This window comes from Molossus molossus, unplaced genomic scaffold, assembly GCF_014108415.1.
Source record: "Molossus molossus isolate mMolMol1 unplaced genomic scaffold, mMolMol1.p scaffold_m16_p_34, whole genome shotgun sequence".
Lineage (NCBI taxonomy): Eukaryota > Metazoa > Chordata > Mammalia > Chiroptera > Molossidae > Molossus > Molossus molossus.
Window position 1 is genome coordinate 1,178,305 of NW_023425371.1, and position 13,477 is coordinate 1,191,781.

Here is a 13,477-nt window from a genome sequence, read left to right on the forward strand (position 1 = left end):
AAAACAAAAAAACACTTTTCATACTCATTTTGACCTTAGAGCAAATTAAATTCTTCAGAGAACAATGAAAAATCCACTAAGCATATTTTTTTCTAGGTTCAGTCAAGTAATGCCTTTAAGGAAAGTAGCATCCAACCTTAAGTAAAAAGTCACTGACCTGTGCTGGGGGACTATAAAACAAAATATCAGACAATAGCACTACTGCCCTTGTACTGTTCTACAGGGCATTAAATACTGACTTTGTGTATGCATGGTAAAATTTCAAGTCTAAATACTTAAGAAATAGAAATGGCGTGTATAAATTATAACCTCGAATAAGGGAAAAAAATGAAAGAAAACAGAAATAAAGCATGGCAGAATTGGCACAAATAAAACACAAAATAGAATGACTAAAATCAGTCAAACATATCAATCATTAGCAATGTGACTTTAAATTCTTAAAAATGTGTTATCAAATTATATTTATAAAAATTCAATTTTATGCTGTTTACCAACAGACAGATCTAAAACAAATACTACATAGAAAGGTTAAAAGAAAAAAAAAAATGGAATCCTCAAAAATACTAGCACACAAAATCCAAGAACATATAAAAAGGATTTTACACCATGACCAAGTAGGACCTATGACAGGATTGCTAGGTTGGATGAACATATTAAAATCCATTACTCTAATCCACCAGATACAAATAGGATAAAAGACAAAATCCATATGATCAACAGATGAAGAAACAGCATTTCACAAAATCTAACACTCTTTCATGGTAAAAGACTCAACAAACTAGGAATAGAAAGCAAACTCTCTTCAACGCCCCCAAAAAAGGGTCTCTAGGGAAAACAGCTAACTTCAGACTTAATGGGAAAAACAAAGCTTCTTACCCCTAAGATCAGAAACAAGACAAGAATGCCCACTCTCCCCATTTCTATTCAACAATGTACTGCAAGATCTAGCCAGAGCTGTAGACAAAACAAAGAAATAAAAGGCATTTATGCCCTGGCTGGTTTGGCTCAGTGGTTAAAGCGTTGGCCTGTGGTCTGGAGAGACCCAGGTTCAGTTCCCGCTAAGGGCACGTACCTCAGTTGCAGTTTATCCCCAGCCCTGGTTGGGTCGTGTGGGTGGCAACCACCCGATGTGTCCCTTTTACGTCATGTTTCTCTCTCTCTCTCCCCCTCCCACTCTATCTGAACAAAATACCAAAAAAAGAAAAAGAAAAAGGCATTTATATTGGAAAAGGAGAAAACCATCTGAACTTGCCAAAGACATGACCACACACATAGAAAATCCTAAAACATCCACTCTGGCCAGTTGTGGCTCAGTTGATTGGGTCTTGTTCAGTGTTCCAAAGGGTTGCTGGTGCCATTCCTGGTGTCGTAGGGGAGACAGCCTATCTCTGTTTCCCTCTCACATCAATGTTTCCTCTCTCCCTCTCCCTTCCTCTCTCTCTGAAAAACAATCAATGAAAATATTTTTTTTAAAAAAAAGGAAGGAAAATCCTAAGGAATCCACACACACAAAACAAAAATAATTATTATAGCTAATAAATGAATTCATTAAGATTGCAGATATAAGACTAATGTACAAAAAGAAATTGTATTTAAACTTGCACAAGCAATGAACAATCTGAAAATGAAATTAAGAAAAGAATTCCATTTACAATATAAAAAAATGCTCGAAATGCTTAGGAATAATTTTTTTAAAAGTTGAAAATCTACTCTGAAAACTACAAATTGTTATTGAAAGAAATCAAACACCTAAATAAGTGTAAATACATCCCACGCTTATGGATCAGAAGGCATAATATTGGCAATACTCCCCAAACTGATCAACAGCAGCGATTTTCAAACAGTGTGTCACAAGAATTTTTAAAACATGCAATACCTGACTATTTAGTCAGGGGCAATAACCTCTTTTCCCTTAGACTGTCAAAAAAAATTATAATAGCCCATACAACAACAGCCACCCACTGTGAATGAATCAAAACTATATTTATTTTATGGTCAGATTGGCAAAAAAATATATATTTTGGTGTGCCATCAAATATTAGTAATTAGTTTATGTGTGCCATGAGATAAAAACATGTTTAAAATTGCTGATCTACAGGTGAAATGCAATCCCAATAAAAATTCAGGCTGCTCTGGGTGTTTTTTTCCCCCCAACAGAAATTGAGAAGATGGTCCTAAAATCTGTATGGAAACACAAGGAACCCAGAATAGCCAAAACAATTATCAAAAAGAACAAAAAGAAATCACACTTCTCAATTTCAAAACTTACTACAAAACTATAGTAATCAATACAGTGTGGTACTGCCACAAGGACAAACATCTATATCAATGGAATAGAATGGAGAATCCAGAAATAAATACCTACACATATGGTCAATTGATTTCAACAAAGAATTTAAGTATTTTAAACAAATGGTGCTGGGATAACTGGATATCCACACGCAAATAAAGCTGGACTTCTTACCTCACACAATATGTAAAAATTAACTTAAAATTGCCCAAAGAAAGAGTTAAAACTGTAAAACTACAAAAAAAGAAAATAGTAAATCTTCATGACCTTGGATCTAGTGATGGTTTCCTAGATCTGACACCAAAAACACAAGCAATCAAAGAAAAAATATGTACATCAGACTTCATCAAAATTAGAACCTTTTATGCTGCAAAGGATATCCTCAAGAAAGTGAAACAGCCCTGGCTGGTTTGGCTCAGCGGTTAGAGCCTCGGCCGGCAGACCAATGAATCGTGGGCTCAATTCCAGTCAAGGGCACCTACCTTGGTTGCGGTTCATCCCCGGCCCTGGTTGGGGTGGTGCGGGAGGCAACCAGTCGATGTTTCTCTCTCTCTCTCATTCTCTCCCTCCTTCTGTCTCTATTTGAAGATAAATAGAAAAATATCCTCAGGTGAGGATGAAAAAAAAAATAAAGTGAGCCCTGACCAGTTTGGCGCAGCAGTTAGAGCATCAGCCCGTGGTCCAGAGACCTGGGTTCAGTTCCCACTAAGGGTGTATACCTCGGATGCAGTTTGCCCCCAGCCCCGGTTGGGGTCCTGTGGGTGGCAGTCAGTCAATGTGTCTCTCTCGCATTGATGTTTCTCTATCTCTTTTCCTCCCTGTCTCCCTCTCACTCTATCTGATGAATGCAAAAGTGTCCTCAAGTGATGATAAAAAAAACAAAAATAACTTCCTATGGAAGAAAATAAAGACAACCCACAGAATGGGAGAAAATATTTGCATACCTGATTAAGGATTGATATATTGAATATATAACAAACTCTTATTCCTAAGTAATTTTAAAATGAGCAAAGGCTTTGATGCCTGGCTGGTGTGGCTCAGTGACTGAGTGTCGAGCCATGTACCCTCTTGTCACTGGGTCGATTCCCAGTCAGGGTACATGCCCAGATTGTGGGCCCTATCCCCCGTGGGGGGCATGCAGGAGGTGGCCAATCAATATTCTCTCTCATTGATGTTTCTATCTTTCCCTCTCCCTTCCTCTCTCTCTAAAATCAATAAAGAAAAAAGTTTGAATAAAAAAATTAAAATTAAAAATACAATGGGCAAAGGCTTTGAATAGACAGTTCTCCAAATAAGATATACAAATGTCCACCCTGGCCGGTTTGGCTCAGCGGTTAGTGAGTTGGCCCACGGACCAGAGAGACCCAGCATGTACCTCGGTTGCAGTTTATCCCTGGCCCTGGTTGGGGTCGTGTAGGTGGTGACCAGTCAATGTGTCTCTCTCAGAAACATCGATGTTTCTCTCTCTCTTCCTTCCTCTCTCCCTCCTGCTCTATCTGAAGATAAATGCAAAAATGTCCTCGGGTGAGGAAAAAAAAAAAAGGATATATAAATGTCCAATAAGCACATTTTAAATCATCATGGAATGCAAACCAAAATCATAGTAAGACAACACTTCACACCCACAGGAATGGCTGCCATACAGTAGTCAAAAAATCAGATGATAAGTGTTGATGAGGATGTAGAGAAATTGTAACTCTAATACATTGTTGGCTGGAATGTAACATGGAAAAGTTAAGCTGCCTGGCAGTCTGTGGTATATTCATATAATGGAAACTTAGGACATGTGATTTAAGACTTAAAAGAAATTCCACCTGACCAGTATGGCTCAGTGAATTGTGTATCATACCATGGACTGAGAGGTCCTAGTTCGATTTCCAGTAAGGGCATCTGTCCAGGTTGTGAGCCCAATCCCCAACTGGGGGCATGCAGGAGGCAGCCAATCAATGATCTCTCTCATCGGTGTTTCTATCTCTCTCCCTCTCCCTTCCTCTCTCTCTAAAAGCAATAAAGAAAAATTATTTCTTTTTTAAAATTCCAACTACAGTATCATCAAAAACTATTAGCTTTGCCAGACTTCAGTATCTGAAACCTAAAGACATTAATTTAATTAAATTGAAATAAAGCAGTACTAAATTATATTTTCAGGGACTGCTATACAAAATTTATGGTTAAAATTAAGTTTCAGAAAAAGTCAAACAGATTATTTTATATACTTGTGGAAAGTATACTGCTATCACAAAAGGGAGGTCTAAAAACCAATGACTCTAAAGAATGACTGCTACCTAGGTAAAAAGTAGGGATTGTTCTGAAAGAATATATTTGAAATTTTATATACCATGTGTGAAATGGGAAGAAATGAAACATTCAATTATCATTGCTTTCATTTTAGATAGTCTATGGGATAGGCAGGTATTCAATTAAGGTTAAGAGAGAAAGAAATTTCTTTTAAAAATACGGCACTGATTGATCTATAGACAATGGCTGTCATTTTTCTATTCTCCTTCCTCCTTTAAGTTCTTAATCTTTTTCTTTTTATCCTCACCCGAGGACATTTTTCCATTTTTTGTTCAGGTAGAGTGTGAAGGGGTTGGGGGGGGAGGGAGAGAGAGAGAGAGAGAGAGAGAGAGAGAGAGAGAAATATCGACGTGAAAGGGACACATCAAGTGGCTGCCACCGGCAGAACCCAACCAGGGCCGGGGACAAACTGCAACCAAGGTACATGCCCTTAGCGGGAACCGAACCCTGGTCTCTCTGGACCGCAGGCCAACGCTCCAACCGCTGAGCCAAACCAGCCAGAGCTAAGTTCTTAATCTTTAACAGTTGTTTCACCAGTAAAGAGCCTATGTAAGTATTAACTTTTATTTAAAGTCTCTATTTTGTAATGTCAGGATTTCTTAAATCATGTAGTACAGCACAGTAAAGAAACCATAGGTTCTTTTTGTTGTTGTTAATCTTCATCTGAGGATATTTTTTCCATCAATTTTTTAGAGAGAGGGGAAGGGAGGGGGGAAAGGGAGTCAGAGAGAAACATCAATGTGAAAGAGAGATATCTATTGGTTGCTTCCTGCACATGCCCTGATGGGGCCAGGAATCAAACCTGCAATGCAGGCATGTGCCCTTGACTGGGAATCGATCCTGTGGCCCTTCAGTGGGTGGGCCAATGCTTTAACCACTGAACCATGCTGGCCAGGGCCATAGATTCTTGAGTCAGGTTTGGCTCAATAGCTGAGAGACTGTAAGCCTCATGTACATTATTATGGTAAATCCCAGTTTCCCCTTCTATATGTTATACAGTAGTTCTTAGATCTTTATTCCTTTTCCTTCCTCCCAGATTCTCAATCTAGTTACAGAATGGTTATTGGTTCTATGTTAAGCATTTCATTATTAAAATTATATAATTATTGTGGCAACTGCTAGGACAAGTAATATACTGTGATTATTTTAATATTGTTTAATAAGGGTTCAAAATACCTGTATATTTTATACTAAAATGTCTCGACAGTACATATTTGTTACAAGGCATAAGAAAGAAAAGAAGATAAAAAAGCAGTCATTTGTGTCACTAAAACATCTGAATGCTGCTATAATGTCTTTAATTTTCTCCATGCTCTCCCCCCCTCTTTACTATTTACATACTATGAAAAACTAATAACCTAATCACAATTCAGTCCTCACCCTTTACACAGCTACTTCTAATAAGAGTTGTATGTTGGTGAGACATAACACAACCAACAATCTTAAAAAAGTTTTCCTATGTACCAGGAAAAAAAAAAAAAGAAAAATTATTACATTAACAGCAACCAAAACTATAAGATACCTGGAAATAAGCCACACAAGAAACAGCCTAAAGACCCAAGTGAAGAAAATAATAAAATTTTACAGATATGCAATTAAATTAAACAAATAGAGGAGCATGTCATATTATTTGTTGACCACTATATCTGGCACTTAAGTAGACAATACATTTCTTGAATGGGATGATTCAATAACGTAAAGATGTCAAACATACCAAATAATCTACTCACAATTAAAATCAACCCCCACAGTTTTTTAATAGACTTTAATAAATTCACCTATTACATTAAAAAAAAGAATGTATCATAAGTGGGTAAAATATCAAGAACATTATATTAACATGCCCACGGATATCTTAAGTTGTCCTTGAGTGATTATCAAGCACTGGAATCACCTGTTGGACAAACAGTAATGATGATCAAACAGCTTGGAATATGTCTCACAAATGCCTAAATCCAGTTAAGGAATCCCTGAATCAGCAGTTCTCAAAGTAGGTCCCAAGACCTGTTCAGGAGGTCTAAATTAATTCAAAGGTCAAAACTATTTTCAAAATAATACTGAGACTATCAGCCTTTTTAATTCTCATTCTCTCCCAACTACACAGTGGAGTTTTTGAGAGGCCATGTGATGTTGCTAGACAGAATGCACAAGCAGATGAGAAGCTATTTTCTAGTAAGCCAGACAGTAAAAAGGTTTGTAAAAATGTTTAATACCACTCTTCTCATCATTTTTGAAAATGCTTACTTACTGATATTATTTGTCGATATGTAATGTGCTTACTTTTATTTTTTTATAATAATTTTATTTTATTATTATTTTTAATCCTCACCCGAGGACATTCCTGCATTTATCCTCAGAGCGGGAGGGAGGGAGAGAGAGAGAGAAACATCAATGTGAAAGAGACACATAGAGTGGTTGCCACCCACACGACCCCAACCAGGGCGGGGACAAACCGCAACCGAGGAATGTGCCTTTAGCGGGAACCAAACGGGGACTCTCCGGTCCACATGCCGACACTCCAACCACTGAGCTAAACTGGCCAGGGCGCAATGTGTTTACTTTTAAATTAATAAATATTTTAAGAACTTTTCTGCTTAATTTATAACATGGTAAGTATCGATAGATATAATCCACATAGACAAAAAACGTTTTGTGTTCTTGGTAATTTATAGGAGTCCTAGGACCCCAGATTCTGAGAACTGCTATTCTAACCTAACCACTGACAGTTCCTCAGTTACACAATGCTTTGCCCACCTTATAGATCAATGGCAAGACTGGAAGAAACTTTGAAGGGTAAGTAATGTACAACTGGTGGGCAAGTAACATCAAAGTAGTTCCATCAGCCCTGACCAGGTTGCTCAGTTAGTTGGAGCATCGTCCCATACACCAAAAAGTTTCGGGTTTAATTCCAGATCAGGGAACATACCTAGGTTGCAGGTTTAATCCCCAGTTGGGGGGTGTATGGTAGGCAACCAATCAATGTTTCTCTCTCACATCGCTTTCTCTCCCTCTCCCCCTTCCTCTCTCTCTAAAATAATCAATGAAAACATATCCTTGGGTGAAGATTAAAAACAATAATAATAATAATTATTATAATAATAATAGCTCATCAGCTCCAGCTCTCCATAGAGATCATAGTACAGAATAAGCTAACAACAAAAACTTATCATCTGCCTTCTTACTCATTTATGGCAAACTAGGACTTCCTCCCCTCCTGCAACGTATCAATTTTCTAAAGTATCAGTGTAGGAACAAGCTAAGAGAACTCTCAAATTAAGCATCTTTTTTTCTAAAGTATGCAGATAGAGGTTTTTTTATTATTAATTCAAATACACACAAATGAGAAATAAATTCCTTAGTTGAATTAGATTATTTGCTACTTGGGCCACTCTCTCTGTGGAAAGCTTTGGAGTACCTGCTATACTCACAGCTCCTCCTGGACAGTTTCCTTAAGCAGATCACCACTGTTTTCACAGCACAGGGACCATGCCACCCTAACTGACCAGGATGAATATCTGACATTAGGGCAAGCATCTAAAGGTTACAGGCAGCTATCTCAGATAGGCAGAAATCCCAAGAAAAGAGAGAGTTTGCCAGTAATGACAGGAGCATTATCTGTACCAGTTAAAAGCAAAGAATAGTGGAGTTACTATACTGGCTGAACATTGGTGTAGAGAACCACAGCAACAAATAATCTGATGCTGAAGATACTCCAGAACTCTACTGAATCATGAAAGACCTTCTAGTTCCTGAATGACATCCCCACCTCCACAATATATAACCGTGAGATAGGTGAAATAATGATCTCCCTTCCCTTTATATACTTTGGGGAGGTGGTGATGGCGTGGCATTAATCCCATTAATTATGGTGGCATACTATATTCCTTATAACCTGAAAAATGTAACTAGAGATATGGGGGATCCAAAGAAAGGAGGGGTACCAGAATGGAGAATTGGAGGCTAGCTGTGAAAAACTAAATAATCCAGGTCCTTTTTTCTCTGTACACATTAGTAAGAAGCATCCATATCATGTAAATGGAAACAGCAGGACATCTCTAGAGAATGCAAGTTGCCATAAGATAAGTTCCTATTATGTAAACTGATGACTGGGAAGGTCATAGAAAGAAACGAAAATATCAGCTTTATATTCTGTATGAACTGTGGATATTAAATCCTATCCCTTGTCTCATCAAGAGTTTTCCTAGTCAAATGAAAAAACTCAGGAAAACTTTCTGAACACAGTATAAAAACCTCATTCTCAGAATTTCAGAAGCTGGAACTAAATTCTAGAACTTAGTCTTTAAACAAAGTTCAGTCACTGCTATAACAAAACATATGCTCTCTGGATAAAATTAGATACTCAGATTAAATAAAATCTAATTTTAACTGAACACTGAGTAGCTAAAAAGTTAAAATAGGACCCTGGCCAGTTTTGCTCAATGGTTAGAGCATCAGCCCTCAGACCAAAGAGTCAGTCATGGGTTCAATTCCAGTCAAGGGCATGTACCCCGGTTGCAGTTTGGATCCTGGTCAGGGTTGTACAGGAGGCAACCAATCAATATGTGTGTGTGTGTGTCTCTTTCCCCCTCCCTCCAACTATATCTGAAAATAGATGGAAAAAAAAAATTTAAATAAGGATTAATTAAATATAAGACTAAAAGAATTGAAACAGTTAAGTAATTTATGCTCCTTCCAAGAACTGAAAAGCAGTTCAGTGCTTTTTTATCCTCATCCGAGGACATTTTTCTATTTTTTGTTCAGATAGAATGGGAGGGAAAGAGAGGAAGAGAGAGAGAGAAACATCGACGTGAAAGGGACACATCGAGTGGCTGCCACCAGCACGACCAACCAGGGCCGGGGACAAACTGCAACCAAGGTACGCGTCCTTAGCGGAAACCGAAACCGGGTCTCTCTGGACCGCAGGCCGACACTCTCTAACCGCTGAGCCAAACCGGCCAAGGCTCTATCTTAATAACTAATAAACAGCTGCTTAGTTCTCACCCAATTCTACCACCTGGCCAGAAACATGCTCTACTTAGGATAGCCTGGAAGGAAAGAGGAAGTGGGATGAATATAAAATCTTTAAAAGTGGAGATCTTTATACAACAGAGTAAAACCAGGTAATACCTCACTTTACACAAACAAGAATATTAATCCTAAAATAAGACTTTCTCCTTCTAGACTTTCTTCCTAGTCCTTAATTTAAAAATACATGAGTGCCCTGGCTGTTTTCGCTCAGCAGTTAGAGCAGCAGCCCACCAACTGAAGGGCTGAGGGTTTGATTCCTGATCAAGGGCATGTATCTGGGTTGCTGGTTCAATCCCTGGCCCAGTCTGGGGTCTTTCAGGAGGCAACCAATCAATGTGTCTCTCTCATATCAATGTTTCTTTCTCCCCCCACCCCCCAACTCTATCTAAAAATCAATAGGAAAATATCCTTGGGTGAGGATTAACAACATCAACAACAAAATTATTGCTAAAAATATTAACCATCAACTGAGCCTTTAGCAAGTCATCATCTTTTTGCTGGAGGATCTTGCGTTCAATTTGTAAAACAAACAAACAGCCCTGGCCGGTTTGGCTCAGCGGTTAGAGCGTCGGCCTGCGGTCCGGAGAGACCCGGGTTCGGTTCCCCCTAAGGGCACGTACCTTAGTTGCAGTTTGTCCCCGGCCCTGGTTGGGTCGTGTGGGTGGCAACCCCTCGATGTGTCCCCTTCATGTCGATGTTTCTCTCTCTCTCTCCCTTCCACTCTATCTGAACAAAAAATGTCCTCGGGTGAGGATAAAAAACAAACAAACAAACAAACAAAAACAAAAAACGCAGTATAAAACTAGGTATGCCTGTACTATTTAAATATACAAAAGGTCAAAGTAAACTAACAAAGCAGTGAAACTTCTCTCCCCCGCTCCAAAATATCTTATGTGGAACACCAAAGTAAAGAGGCCAAGCATCTCTGACCCTCTGCAAAACCCTAGGATGTCTTTACATACAATTTGAACAGTGTCAAGCCAAGGAGACTACAAAGGAAAAATATTATATGAGAAAACTTTTTCAATTGCATTGCTACCACTTCCCCTTCAAGATGAACCAAAAAATAAAGACTACAGATTAGTCTGGGCAGGGATAAAAACCACACACACACACACACACACACACACACACCCAGTAGCCTTCCTTCTACCTTTTTTAAAAAAATACGTTTTTATTGAGCCTGGCTGGTGTAAACACACACACACACACACACACACACACACACACACCAGTAGCCTTCCTTCTACCCTTTTTAAAAAATATATATATGTTTTTATTGAGCCTGGGTGGTGTAGCTCAGTGTTTGAGCGTTGACCCATGCACCAAGAGGTCACTGGTTCGATTTCCAGTCAGGGCACATGCCCAGGTTGTGGGCCAAATACCCAGTGGGGGGCATACAGGAGGTGGCCAATTGATGTTCTCTCTCATCGATATTTCTCTCTCTTGCTCCCTCTTCCTTCCTCTCTCTCTAAAATCAATAAAAAAAATTTTTTAATTATAAATATATATGTTTGTATTAACTTTTTTTTAGAGAGAGAGGAAGAGAGAAAGAGAGAAACACTGATGTGAGAAAAAAACATCGATAAGCTGCCTCCTGCACCCACCATACTGGGGATCGAACCCGCAACCTGGGCATGTTACCTGACTGGAAATCAAACCTGGACCTCAGTCCATGGGACGACATGCAATCCACTGAGCCACATGGCTGGGCTCCTTCTACACTTCTAAACCAATCTTTTAACAGGCTCCAGTGTTTGCAATTTAAACTTGACATCCTCCATGAAAATCTTTATGAAGAGACACATTTTCCTCTAAAAATAGACAGTAAGTCTCTCCCCTCTGAATAGCTTTTTTTCCCCACTGTGAGACAGTCTGGAAAGTAAAAACTGTAAGTAAAATGACAACATATACATGTATTTTTTAACCTAAACAACAGACTTCTGTAATCCTGAACCAAGTCAGTTGCTTACAAAAATTTTTTTAAACAAGAGAATCAATGAAATTAGAAACTGACTGGATACTTGTAATATTAATAAATCATTATTAATATTCCTTAGGCTTGATGGTGGCATTGTGGTTGTGTTTTATATTCTGTTTCTACTGAGTTTTTTCCCTCAAGTATTATCTTTCAGATACACCTGAAGGATTTACACATGAAAGGATTTTGAGATTTGCTTTAAAATATCCAACAGGTGGATGAAATAGGACTGGTCATGTGATAACAATGATTGAAGCGGGGTAATTGGTACACAAAGCTTCTTATACTTATCTATTTTGTGTAACAAATGAAGGAAAAAAAATCCTATGTATCAAAACATCCTGTCAAAGGGAGCGAAATTCTTGTCCCACTACATCACCCAGAATTCTGCTTGTTTTTTTACTTATTCTGTTTGATTAATAATTAAGTTCTATTATTCATTCCACTCATCAGCCAGATGAGTGCTAGGTGAGGAAACGAGCTAGGATTCCAATTTATAAGAATTAATAATCTTATTTTAACTTCAAGACTACATATTTGTTTTGAGTTAGAATGATGAACTATCACGGATTGTTTTTTGTTTTAATTTACTTTACTGTACCCTGAGTATTTGAGCTAAATTTGGTGAGCGGTATACAAAGGTGAAAAGTAACAGATGTTCACTCCCAGGAAGTAAACTCTTTCAATGAGAACAGTAAAAGACTCAATCGAATGTGACACAGAAAAGTTACCAAATCTCGGGGTACTCCCTCCCCGCAAAAGCCTTTTAAGTGATGAGAAAGGAGCGACCCTGGTTGGTTGGTTTCATCTCCTCCCCCTTTATTAGGGGAGGTGCTTAGAAAGCAAAGAAATCACCAAAAGACTGGCCGGAAGAAGGAACGCGAGAAGCGTGGAGTCTGGACAACCAGTCCTTAAATAATTGAGAACTGTATCCAAATTAGATGAAATTAAGAGGGAGTTAAGTGTTAAACACCTCCAATGTACCTATGAGGCTCAAAAGTGGAAAAACCTGGCTGTAGGTACAGCTGATTCCAACTCCCTTCTCTCCCCGAGTATTCACAGGTACAAAGGCGTCAAGAGAACTCATCCAGACCCTCGCCTAAAGTAGCGTCACAAAAACAACCCCGACTCGACCGGGCCACGCCGGGAGCCCAAAACCACTGCCCCACTCTGAGGTCGGAGACCCCTCTTTCCCTGGCTGGGCAAGGGGTACCGGTGGGGCTGGGTATGGGCTGGGGAACCAGCCCGCCGCCAAGGCCCTCCGCACCTGCCCGGAACTGGGGTCTCGGACTCGCGGCGCCCACTCAGGGCCCAGGCCCGGTGCCCTGCGAGGTCGGCCTCGGGCCTCGACCCTGGTCCACCCCGTGCCGGCGGAACCCACGCGACCCCCTGAACCGCGCCGGCCGCCGCCGACAGGACCCAGACACTGGCTTACCTGTCCTCGCTCTTGTTTTTCTGCTTCTTCCCCATCGCGTGACAGCGGCACTCGTGGCCCCAACCCTTCTATTCGGTCTCTCACAGATCCACTGTCCACCGGCTGATTTCGGTCTCCGTTCGGCTCCGTCCCGCCCGCGCTGCCGCCTCTCGCACCCGGCTCTCCACAGACCCGCGCACTGGGACAGGGCACATATGGTGTGAGCCCTCAGTGCGCAAGCGCATCTTCCCGCCGCCTCAGCGTGGGGACGCAGGGCGCGGCTCATCGAGAGCTGCCCTCGGGTAGAGCGTCTCCACTTCACCCCGCCTGGCAGGCGGGAGCCCGAGCGCCCCCTTCCCGCAAGCGTCTGCCACGCACCGATGCCCCCGCGGTTTCCAAGTTCTAGAACCCAAAGGCCAACAATGAGGCTGAAAATGCCCCACGTTGGCCCCTGCGGGCCTAGAAA

At 40.2% G+C, this 13,477-nt stretch overlaps 1 protein-coding gene across 2 annotated transcripts in view; it reads right to left on the reverse strand.

Moving 5' to 3' along the window:
- Positions 1-13,233, reverse strand: part of EIF5B (eukaryotic translation initiation factor 5B) — a 101,319-nt gene extending 88,086 nt beyond the window's left edge. For both annotated transcript variants that reach the window (XR_004961985.1, XM_036281411.1), the window contains exon 1: positions 13,033-13,233. Coding sequence is in view for 1 of the 2 variants with exons in the window: in XM_036281411.1 (XP_036137304.1) it covers positions 13,033-13,067 (35 nt within the window). In the remaining variant the exon portion in view is untranslated. The remainder of the gene's footprint in view (positions 1-13,032) is intronic.
- Between the last annotated feature and the right edge of the window lie 244 nt (positions 13,234-13,477).